Source organism: Penaeus chinensis, chromosome 29, assembly GCF_019202785.1.
Source record: "Penaeus chinensis breed Huanghai No. 1 chromosome 29, ASM1920278v2, whole genome shotgun sequence".
NCBI classification, from domain to species: Eukaryota; Metazoa; Arthropoda; class Malacostraca; order Decapoda; family Penaeidae; genus Penaeus; species Penaeus chinensis.
In genome coordinates this window covers 6,407,025-6,419,342 of record NC_061847.1, presented here as the reverse complement: position 1 = coordinate 6,419,342, position 12,318 = coordinate 6,407,025, and the positions used below count along the sequence as shown (strand labels likewise).

Sequence of the window (12,318 nt, the reverse complement as noted above, 5' to 3'; positions counted from 1 at the left end):
CCCCCACCCCAAAACACAAAACACACAACACAAAAAAATACAAACCCCACCCCACAAAAAATTTTTTTTTAATTAAATTTTAAAAATTAAAAAAACAACTTTAAATAAAAAATTTAAAAATTAAAATAAACCACCAAATAATTTCATATAAATATAAAAAACACAATACATAAAAATTATATAAATGAACAACAACAAACACACACACACAAAAACACACACACACCCCAAATACACACACACAAAACACACACACACAAAACACACACAAAAATACAACATTAACAAAGCTTTTGTAGAAAAAAAAATATGCTCTAATAGCATGCCTAGATCTAGAAAAAGCTTTCGATTCTATAAATCATGAGGCAATAATTATAAAAGCAGCTAAACTAGGAATTACTGGAGCCCCACTCAAGTGGATCATGAATTTTCTAAAAAATAGAACCTACCAAATAGTCATAGGTAATAAAAAATCAATAGAAGAAAACATAGTAAGGGGTCTCCCACAAGGCTCACCTCTTAGTCCTTTATTGTTTAATATAATGACAACAGATTTAAATCTAACGGACGAATTAAAAAAAGTAACATATGCAGACGACATAACAATAATAGCAATAAATAATAACCTAGCAGAGGCTAAAAATAAACTAGAATTAGGGTTAAAGCAAATAATAGAATGGGCGAATAAATGGGAATTGACAATAAATCTAACAAAAAGCAAACTAATGTGTTTTACAAAAAACAGAATAAGAGAAATACCAATGATACAAATAGATAACAAAGCACTTAACTTCACTACTAACCACACAATTCTTGGTCTAGAATTTGATGCTCCAAAATTAACTTGGAAAAAACACATGAATAACCTAAAGATCAATTGCTCAAATAGAACAAACTTAATGAAAAAAATATCTTCAACAACATGGGGATCTAATAGAGAAAACATGATAAAATTCTATGATATTTATATAAAACCAAAAATAGAATACGGTATCTCAATCATTGGAACAGCCAATAACACAGAAATGAAAAAATTAGAAATTATTCAAAATAACGCTCTAAGAATAGCCACAGGATGCTTAAAAACCACCCCAATACTAGCCTTATTCACTCTCACAAATAAAATGCCCTTTAAATATAAACAAAAAGAAATGGAGTGTATGCAGGTGATAAAAATATTAGAAAAACAAGAGAATAACCAAATGAAAAGAATAGTAACAGCTAATATAGAAAAATATAACCCCGAAAAAGACAAGAGAGGCTTAGTACACAGAGTAATAGAAACTTGCAAAGAATTACAAATAACAATAAAAGCAAAAACAATACCAAACATAACTCCTATTCCACCATGGTTTGATATTACAAATAATATAGAAACTAACTTCTTAGAAGATCTTGCAAAAAATGTCCCTGAACAAATAATAAAGAGTCAATTTTTTAAGTTGGAAAACACAAGATATTTAAACAATAAAAAAATATTTACAGATGGCTCAAAATTAAGCACAAACTCAACCTCAGCGGCCATATATATCCAAGACAAAAATATAACAACAATATGGAAATTACCTGATGAAACAGAAATAATAGAGGCAGAACTTTTTGCAATAAAACAAGGAATTACTTATATACAGAACAATAGATTAGTAACATCAGTAATATTTTCAGACTCAAAATCAGCCTTACAATTAATATCAAACTTAAAACCTAAAAACTATAAACACATCATATTTGAAATACAGGCAATGATATATTCACTTACAAACCAAAAACAGACAATAACAATACAGTGGATACCATCACACAAAAACATAAGAGGTAATGAAATTGCTGATCAAGCTGCAAAAAAAGCACACACTATAACAAATCCTATAACCATATATGAGGACAAAAGAAAAAAGATAAAACAAATAAGAATAAAATATTTAAAAAAATGGGAAACACAATTAAATTCAATCTTAAACACAAAAAATTACCTTCTAAAAAATACAGAACCCCAACCATGGACAAGATCAAAAAATAGAAAACTTGACGTTTGCATAACCAGACTCAAAACAACACACACAAGACTGAACCAACATTTACATAAAGTAAAAATAGTAAATGATCCAACATGTAGATGGTGTCACCATCAGGAAGAAAACATAGAACATATCATGCTACAATGTCCAAGATTTCACTCCTACAGAACAGAGTTGATGGAAGCTCTAAAAAGAATCAAAATAAACAATCCTAATATTGATTTATTACTCACAGGTGCTGATTTCTCTCCAATAAAGAAGTGCTACATTTTAAGACACACCAAAATATTTTTGAAGAAAACAAGACTAATAGAAATAATTTAAGGAAAAAGAAAGAAGAAAGAAGAAAGAACATAGATCCAGGGGATATAGACTATACAATAGTCTAAAACCCTATAAAAGAAGAAAGAAGAAGAAGACACATCACAAACTTTCTTTACTATCGTTAAACATGAGTAATATATACATACAAGAACCTTCAACTGAAGGAAAGGTGAGATTTTTTATACATGTATCGTTAATATTTGGTGTTGATGTGATATAACATTTGCTTTGAAATATATTAAAACCTTGTTTGGGTTTCAAAGAACATTTAAAATTTCGTGGCATTATGATCCTGAGAATCATCTTTAATGTCTTTTAATTATCTGATCGATTTATTGATAGTATGACAGAAGAATGATGCTTCAAAGCGCCACTAGAACATGGACTATGTGGCTGCCTTAAATTTCGTGATCCAGTAGTTGTATGGAAGAAACAGCACGGACTTATTACTGAAATTGTACTAACATGACTACATCAATAAATCCCCTTTTCTTTTGCAATATGTATTCTTGCAAGTACAAATGTTTCCACCAAGTATTTTCTGGTGAAATAGGGCTTGGGTTGTTTCCTTATTTAATCAGAAATTGCCAGGAAGTCCCACAAGCTCTATCTTCCCAGTACATATGTGGTGAAAATTTGTTAGCTTGTGCCAGGAAAATGGCTTGAGTTACTGTAGGTATCAGCTTTCTTATCTGATTGTGCCACCATTCTGGACTTATATTGATGTATGTAGGAGTGTATGTTATATTGATTCCTTATTAAGGGCAGAATAGTTTAACTTCTTAACCATTAAGTTTTTATTGGGTAAAATACTGCGTACATGCCAGGTGTTCTCCAGATGTTATGATTTATTTTTTTTAGAGATTAACTTTAGTTTTGTTTTGAGTTTCTCAACAGCTTTATGCATGTACTAATAGAATAATAGAATAATAAAATAATTTCTATCTAATAGAATTAGATAGAAATATTCAGTTTATTATTATGATTTTTTATACTAGAGTGTATTACAGATAAAAATATGACATCTTAAATTTTATGGGGTATTTTTTATTTATAGAGATATCATAATACTTATTAATTTAATTTGATTAAGATATTGCAAAATCATAAGAACTATATTAAAGAGAAGTACTTAAAATGAATTGAGTTATTTCTGCCTGTATCTCCTTCTTTCCCCATGTATAGGTTTCATATGGTTTTCTAGCTGTTGTGGAGAGAGTTTATAGTGGAAAGCCTAGTATTGTACTAACAACATAATGTGTGAATAATGTTTAGAAGATACCCAGTGTGGCCTTCAGACTGTGATTTTTTTCTCATAATCATATTGGCTAGGTTCTGTCTAAACCTGTTTGAAACTTACTTTAATATGTAATAGACTACTTTGTACAATTACATGCTGATCAGCACATAGGCCCGTGGTAGATGTGAATGTTCTTTCTAAAAATGTTCTGCTAGAATCAGAATGCACTCTCTTTGAGGTAGGATTTTTGCTGCATTACTGGAAATATATATACATATATATATACATATATATATATATATATATATATATATATATATATATATATATATATGCATATGTTCAATGTAAAATACACTAGTGCAGCTTTTAAGTCAGTATGTGTAGGATTTCAAATACTGTAATTAAATTAGTTACAATTTCAATATCTAAACTTACAGGGAAAAACTTTCTAGTAATTGCTGTGTAAGTCCTGCTTGGAAATACTGTTGATTTCTCTCATCACTATTACCCATATCCCAAGAATCAATCCAGTATTTTGTTTCTTATTAACAAGAAACAGTATCTGTGGTAGAGTTGGACAAGAATATGAAGATGAACACCAAAGATAGATTAAGTCTTGTAAAAAAAAAATATATATATATATAGAGAGAGAGAGATTCAGTTTTGGATTGTAATATCAACATTTAGTTTGCTTTACAATTGTATAGTGATGTGACTGTAATTAGTAGATATATTTGCTCATTGCTGAAAAGGGTGATTGTACTGGGAATAATGTTATTTATATTGTATGTGCATAAACATATAAGATATTGACTACATTGTTTCCCCATTCCAGCTGTTAAAATAATGAGGTGGTAAACAATGCAGGTATCAAGTTATATACACTGTGTGGCCAAACAAATGCATAGGCTAAGATTTAATAGTCTTGTATCCTATAATGAATTTAGTGTATGGGGTTGTGCAAGTTTGGTTATCTCAATCTCAATCTATGAGAGATGAAATGATGGTAGAATTTTAATACAGAGGCTATGATAAATTCCTGCAAAATGTAGAAATGCAGGATGTAAGTGTGACTGAAATATTTTTTTTAATGAAATTCCTTTTTTAAAAGAAATGTTTATGTATGTATATGCATATATTCATTTATATGTTTTCCTCTCTTCTTTGAACCAGTGATGGTACAAAAATGAATTCTTTATATTTATAAAGAATTCATTTTTGTATATTTATAAAACAGTAAAAAATATAATTGATTGTATAAAAACTTCCTCAATGAACTGAACAGAATAAGAATTAAAATTGATCTAACCAGTGCTCTATCATTGTCCCTAGGTTCTGATGGTAACAAGTGCTGGGGACTTTGACATCGAGCTGTGGTCCCGTGAAGCCCCAAAGGCATGCAGAAACTTTGTCCAGTTGTGCTTGGAAAGCTACTACAATGGCACCATCTTCCACCGTGTTATCCCAGGCTTCATCGTCCAGGGAGGAGATCCGACAGGCACAGGAGAAGGCGGGGAATCCATTTATGGAAAGCCCTTTAGGGTAAGGGGCCAGTATACACTGTAATATTTGGTTCAGATGATTGCTTTTTTTCTTCTTTTTCTTTCCTTCTTTTTTTTTAGGTGGGGGGGGCTCTAATAGGAATGTGGTATGAAAAAGTTATTAATTTCCTTGTAATAGTTAGGCTTCTTTTATTGAGAAATAAATAAAAGGGCTAGTAGTCTTGGTATGTTATTTATTTTGGAAATTTCCTTCCATTTTGTATGTTATTCAAATTATTTATTATCAGTATAATATTTATGGGAATAATATACTTGTTGGATATATATTTTAGTTATTAGAGTATTTTATTTGTGTGTTTTATGTATCTAGTTATTGAGTCATGAATATTTTTATTCCTTTGATTGACTTTCAGTAATCTATTGTTGCATTGATTTTCTTCATTAATTTGCTGATTCACTAATCTTTCTTTCATACCCATTAAATCATACTTCAAAAGATCACATACTTTGTTTACTTAAGCTATATAGTTATTTTAATTAGGTTTTTGCAGACTAAGACTTCATTTACCTTCTAGAATTATTTATTGATTGACATACTTTGACTCACTCTCCACATGCTTTTACCCCAAAGGATGAATTCCACTCTCGACTTCGTTTTGTCCGTCGTGGCCTTGTGGCCATGGCTAATGCCGGGCCGCATGATAACGGCTCACAGTTCTTCTTTACTCTGGGCCAGTGTCCAGAGCTGCAGAACAAGCACACAGTCTTTGGCAAGGTGACAGGGAACACCCTGTACAACTTGCCAAGATTCGAGGAAGGAATCATAGGAAAAGTAAGTAGCTGAAGGAAGCTGCGTCTCATACCTGTGAAATGCAAGAGGGCATACTTTTGATCTCTGATTTGTATGTTGTTGTTTTGTTTTTTTTATAATCATGGGCCAGTGGTTTTTGCGAAGCTGTATAAATGGTTTCCTTTTATTGGAATATGTTGTAATCTTAATGAGTTAATAATCTTGATTCTTGCACAGGATGACAGACCAGAATATCCACACAAGGTGATCAAAACTGAAGTGCTGAACAATCCGTTCCCAGATATTGTACCACGTTTAGCAATAGAGAATGAAATACCCAAAGAAGAGAGAAAGAAAAAGAAAAAGGGAACAAAGTGAGTATTCTGACAGAGTTGATGTATCACACATTTTTTTTTTCCTTTGAGATTCTACAGGTTTCAGATCTTCTAGGTTGTGAACTTTAGTATCTATAATATATTTCCTTATTAACCAAAAAACAATTATGCCATGGAACTTTTGTTTTTATTATCATAAAGTAAATCAAGAAAACTGGCATTCCCCAAAGGTCTCATGCCCTCTTCCACTCCCTTTAGAAACTTCAAGCTGCTCTCCTTTGGCGATGAAGCAGAAGAGGAGGAGGAGGAGGTCCTAGCAGCAACTAAAAACTTCACCACCAAAGGCAACTCAGCCCACGACATCGCCATGGATCCCACTCTCTCCGCCAGCACGGGAACCAGCAAAGGCAATGTTAATAGCGAAATGCTGGAAAAGTAAGGATATTTCATGGGGCATTAGGGGGGGGTTATTAAATGTATAGTGTAGTAGTGTCAAACTCAGAACTCTTTGAGGACCAATTTAAATTGCAACTATTATCTTGGCCATCAAAAGGATTTTACAAATCTTGTATGTAAAGTTATTTTACAGACTAGGTTTTGAATGGTGACACATATGCTATTTGTATGTGCATTAGTTATAGTTAATTGTACAGTTTTATTAATGATTTCAAACATATACATGTGGAACAAAAACTACAATAGAACTTGCATTTTATGTTTATTTTCTATTAGCTGCTTAACCGTATTTTTTATATCACATGCTAATACTTCTTTTAGCCACCCTGCAGCCATATTTGGCCTAAGACCTTGAGTTTGACACCCCTTTGCATGATGGTGATCGGGCTGGTGTGTGTGTGTGTGTGTGTGTGTGTGTGTGTGTGTGTGTGTGTGTGTGTGTGTGTGTGTGTGTGTGTGTGTGTGTGTGTGTGTGTGTGTGTGTGCTCACACACATGTATATATGTATATGTATATATATATTTTTATATTTGTATTTATATATTTATATTTATATATTAATTTATTTGTTTATTTATTTATTTATTTACATGTATGTGTATTTATATGTTAACCCAATGCCGCTGTGGAAAATAAACCAAAAAAGGGGAAAATGCTGTGCCTATTTTCTATATTTTTTTGTGAAATGTCTGCCCATAGATGGCTCTGCTAGTGCTTAGCCACAAAGGAGTCAATTAGTAGACCTTGTGGCCGTACCTGATTTGAATTTGCAGGAAAAACATATTTTTTACTAGTGATATGAATATCAATGGTGTTATTTTTATTATAAACATTATAATTATTATAATGTTTTTTTAATATTAGTAACAGCAAAATAAGATAACGTAAAATATTTCGTAAATCAAAGAAAAGGGTGAATGGGCGAGACGGGCAGTACTCATAACTGGCTCATTGGTAACTTAGTACAAGTGTAGCCATCTATGAGTAAAAACAATCAAACTAGTACTAACAGTGAGCATAGCACATGTCTACCCGTTGTACCCGTCGGCAAGGGGTTAATACATATATTTGTGTGTGTGTGTATGTATATATGTATATATTTGTATATGTATATGTGAATGATAAATCACTAACATGTTTGATACTATGGTAGAAAAACTCATGTGTTTGTGTGTGTGCGTGTATATATATATATATATATATATATATATATATATATATATATATATATATATATATACATACACATATATACATATATACACACACACACACATGGGTATTTCATCCATAATATCAAACATGCTAGTGATTTATCATGTATATGTATGTATATATATGTGTATATATATGTATATTTGTGTGTGTGTGTATATATATATATATATATATATATATATATATATATATGTATGTGTATATATATATATATATATATATATATATATGTATGTGTATATATATATATATATATATATATATATATATACATACATATACATATACATATACATATACATATACATATACATTGTTTATTGAAAAAGAGACAAGAGTTTAGAAATCCTCCTTGAATCTATCTTCAGCTTTGAAGGAGAAGGGGAGAGGAGATGGTATAAAAGAGAGAAAAGAGAGCAACATGGTGTACATAGGGCAGGTGAGGATACATGAAGGGTAGGGAAGGGAGGGCAGATCAGGTCGAAAGATCGGGCGGTTTATGCGAAGGGTGGCTGGCATTAGGGAGAAGGTGGAGGATGTCAGAAGCGAGGAGACTGTCGGTAGGAGAAATGCTGCTGTTCAAGTTGAAATTAGGCAGCAGCTTTGTTAAGGATTGTTCCACCAGTCTGTGGGAAGATGATACATGCAGTTGACCAATCCATTGGATGACCTGTGTCCCACTAATGGCAGAAGAGGGCATTTATGTGTCCCTTGGATACAGCGTATTTATGTTGAGACAGACATTTGGTAAGATTGGCTCTGTTTCAACCAAGTACTGCTTAGCACAGGATACACAAGGAACAGCATAGGTGCCCATTTTCGAGGTAGAGGCTAGTGTGGACCAGGTTGCGATGGAATGTTGACCTGGAGAAAGATATGCCTGTAGTTGAGAGGATAAAAAGGGTGATGGAGAGAGTAAATCTGAGGCTGAGGAAGGGCAGATGAGGAGTCTCTTTAGGAGAGGAGTCATGGTAGATACACTGCATCCTGGATAACACGACAAAGAGGGTAACCCAGTTTGGAGAACGAATGATGCAGGAAATCAATTTCTCTATCCAGGTACTGGGGGTTATAGATGCAGAGGGCATGAAGGAACAGTGAGGTGGCAACACCTCTCTTTACATGAAGTGGCTGGTATGAGAAGTGTGTGCACATACCACAGTGCATAGGCTTCCTGTTTATGGAAAAAAGTTTTCAGCTGAGCGATGAACTAGGGTGTCCAAGAAAGGGAACTTGTTGTCAACCTCCTATTTCACTGTGAAACAGATGGAAAGAGAAAGAGAATTGAGCTGTATCAGGAAATCCGAGAACAGGGCAGGGTCGTGAGGTCAGAGAGCAAAGACATTGTCGATCTACTTCAGCCAAATCCAAGGATAAAGGGAGATGGAAGAGAGAAGCTCAGACTTGTAGAACTCCATAAACTGGTTAGCCAAGACTGGAGGGAGGGTAGAGCCCATGGCAACACTTAACATCTGTGAACCCCAGTAACTGGAGGGAGAGATCAATTTCTTGCGTCATTTGTTCTCCAAACTGGGCTACCCTCATTATGTTCTGGATATCCATGGTGTGGTGTACCTTCTATTATGATCTTTTTCCTTAAGAAACTCCTCACCTGCTCATCCTTAGCCTACGCTGCCCTTCACCCTCTCAACTGCAGGTTTATCTTTTACTAGGAGAACATTAGACACCTATTCTGTTCCTTGTGTCCCCTGTTATGAATATTTCTTTGGGGAGACAGGTGTTAGATTCAAAAACACACAACAACAATGCCCTCTTTTGCTATCAGTTGGACACAGGCCATCATATGGATTGGTCAGCTGTGCGTATCATCGTCCCTTCCACCAAAGTCCACACTTGCAGACTGGTAGAATCATCCTTAATCAAGCTGTTGCCTAATTTCATCTTGAACAATGGCATTTCCCCTACAGTCTCCTTGGTTCCCACATCTTCCACCTTCTCCCTTATGCCAGCCACCCTTCACACAGGCTACCTGATCCTTCGACCTGATCTGACCTCCCTTCGCTTCCGTTCACCTGTCCTCACCTGCCCCATGTTCACCATGTTGACTCTCTTTTCTGTCTTTTATACTCCCTCCTCTTCCCTTCCCCTTCAGATGGAATCCAGGAGGTTTTTGAAACTGTTGTCTTATTTTCAATAAATCTAGTTTGTGTGTGTGTGTGTGTGTGTGTGTGTGTGTGTGTGTGTGTGTGTGTGTGTGTGTGTGTGTGTGTGTGTGTGTGTGTGTGTGTGTGTGTGTAGTTGCAGTTATAATTATGTAAGTAGTTATTGTTCTTATGTGTTTATTTGAACACTGTTTTTCATTTAGAATAAAGAAGAAGTTACGTAAAGAAGAGCCCCAGGATGTTATAAAGAATGAAGTTCTAGAGCCGCAAAAAGTGGAAGAGGAGAGCATCCCAGAGCCTGAAGACAAGTTCAGAGAGGAAGAAGAAACTATTAGCGAAGAGAAGGCCAGGAAAATGTAAGTTTTAATGTAAATAAACAGAAAATGTTAATGGCAATATGAGTTGAATCTTCATTTTATTTTATTTATTTATTTATCCCCCCCCTTGTAAAAGGAAAGTCAGATACTTCATATGTGCCTTTTTTGTATAATTCTCTCCTTGTCTCATCATTTTTCTATTGCTTCATTCATCTTCTCTTTCCCCAATGTTTCCTCATGTCTTCATATGACTCATTTAATTTCAGGGCTGAGATGCAAGCAGAGATAAAAAAACTTAAGCAGGAAATCACAGGAAAAGTTCCTAAAGAAAGAAAAGAAATTAGTGAGGAGGAAGAGGAGGAAAAAGAGAGTGATACTCTGAAAGAATATAAAATGGAAAAGGCTAAGTAAGTACCATACAGTACATCTGATGAAGAGATTTCAATCATCCTCATGTATTTTAGCACTAAGAAAGATGAAATATTTATTAGGAAATATATGGTATGTTATTGATGTTGCTTTAGAACTTAGACATCTACAAGTAAGATTAACTCCTTGTATCTTTTTTTTTATTCCAGCAGCATATACCAAATGCACATGTAATATGAATGTCAGACTTACAGTCATTAAATTAGTCATTCAGAGATACATAAAAGTGTTAGCTGTGTATTATAGTAAATATACTATATACCACATTAAAATTTGATTTCACATTCCACAATAATAATAATACATCCCACTGTAGAAAATATCATATCTCACAATCTCATTAGCTGTATTCCCACACTCAGAGTGTTGTATCTCATTTTATATTTCTCCCAAGGTATGAAGAAGAAAAGAAGAAGCTTCCACGCAAGGGCGCTTCGCGAGAGAAACAGACCTTGGCTCTCTTGGAGAGGTTCTCAGCCAAGGTGCAAAAGGCTTTTAATGAAGCTGAGAGTGATGAGGAAACTCCTGTAGCTGAGGAGGGAGACGACAACGATGACACGTGGTAAAGCATCTATTTTTTTACTCATCTTGTGATGTGAAGCTTGTTGACTCTGCTTTGGGTGATTGACGAAAAAAGAAAATGTTGTGATAAAGGCAGGTTGTTGTTATTAGCACAGCACCTTTGCAAACAGTTTTATTATTGGGTATTATTATTATTGTTATTATTATTATCAACATATCATCATCATCAATGTGTGTGTATGTATTTTGTATGAGCAAATTCTTGGTCAGAGAAGTATAGTGGTATGGTGATGAGTATGTTAGTGCTATTTTTTTTGGTGTTTGTGCTAAGTAACAGGGGTCTGTTGATGTTGTTAGTGATTATTGAAAGTGCATTGGTTTGTATGTTTCCTAGTTTATGTAGCTGTTTCATGCTCAACTTGGACAATCCAGAACCAAACAAATGTGCCATTGTTATTTGAATGGTTTCATGTTGATATTATTTTTGTGAAATCTGTTTTCTCACTTTGTGACATATGCCTTACAACTTTTAAAATACTTTTTTGTTCCCTTTAGCATAATTCAACCACCCGCACTTTTTCAAAGAAATTCCTCTCTTTTTGCAGGTTGCGCCACAAATTCCACTTCAATGACAGCAACCCTGTCTTAGCCAAAGATGCAAGCACCAAGGGCGATAGCTGGTACGAGATGGATGATCCAAGAAATCCGATAAACAAGAGAAGAAGAGATGAGACCAACAAAGCACAGAAGAAGACCAGAAAATGAGGTTCCAGTATTAGTGATGAAATGGTTTTAATTGACTGAGTCGCAGAGGATGGAATGGTATACTGTAATTAATTACAGTTAATTTTCTTTGTTCTGAAGTCAGTAGTTTGAAGCTAGGCTGAGTGTGGTGTGTATGTATTTCAAAGGGTGTTTGTGCAATGAATGTTGTATAGAAATAAAGCTTAATTGCTGTTATTATGGAATGGTAGGTAATGTACTGACAACTCTCTCGTCTCTCCTTGCCTCTCATATTCCCGTTCTTTTCTTTTCTTTTTT

The 12,318-nt window shown here is 34.0% G+C and overlaps 2 protein-coding genes across 2 annotated transcripts in view; both read left to right on the top strand.

The window, feature by feature from the left end:
• The first annotated feature begins 308 nt into the window (after positions 1–308).
• LOC125040863 lies at positions 309–2,454 on the top strand. Its single transcript, XM_047635627.1, has one exon. The coding sequence runs from the start codon at positions 423–425 to the stop codon at positions 2,340–2,342; it is 1,920 nt and encodes a 639-aa protein (XP_047491583.1). The 5' UTR covers positions 309–422; the 3' UTR covers positions 2,343–2,454.
• Positions 2,395–12,318, top strand: part of LOC125040864 (spliceosome-associated protein CWC27 homolog) — an 11,506-nt gene continuing 1,582 nt past the window's right edge. The window contains exons 1-9 of the mRNA XM_047635628.1: positions 2,395–2,511; positions 4,918–5,127; positions 5,719–5,919; positions 6,115–6,251; positions 6,471–6,647; positions 10,213–10,365; positions 10,593–10,733; positions 11,150–11,317; positions 11,883–12,043. Coding sequence (XP_047491584.1) covers positions 2,470–2,511; positions 4,918–5,127; positions 5,719–5,919; positions 6,115–6,251; positions 6,471–6,647; positions 10,213–10,365; positions 10,593–10,733; positions 11,150–11,317; positions 11,883–12,042 — 1,389 coding nt within the window. The 5' untranslated portion in view covers positions 2,395–2,469 and the 3' untranslated portion in view covers position 12,043. The remainder of the gene's footprint in view (positions 2,512–4,917; positions 5,128–5,718; positions 5,920–6,114; positions 6,252–6,470; positions 6,648–10,212; positions 10,366–10,592; positions 10,734–11,149; positions 11,318–11,882; positions 12,044–12,318) is intronic.

Bases quoted from the DNA above. Each gene is read 5' to 3' on its own strand.
- LOC125040863 (XM_047635627.1), top strand. From the start codon at position 423: ATGAATTTTCTAAAAAATAGAACCTACCAAATAGTCATAGGTAATAAA.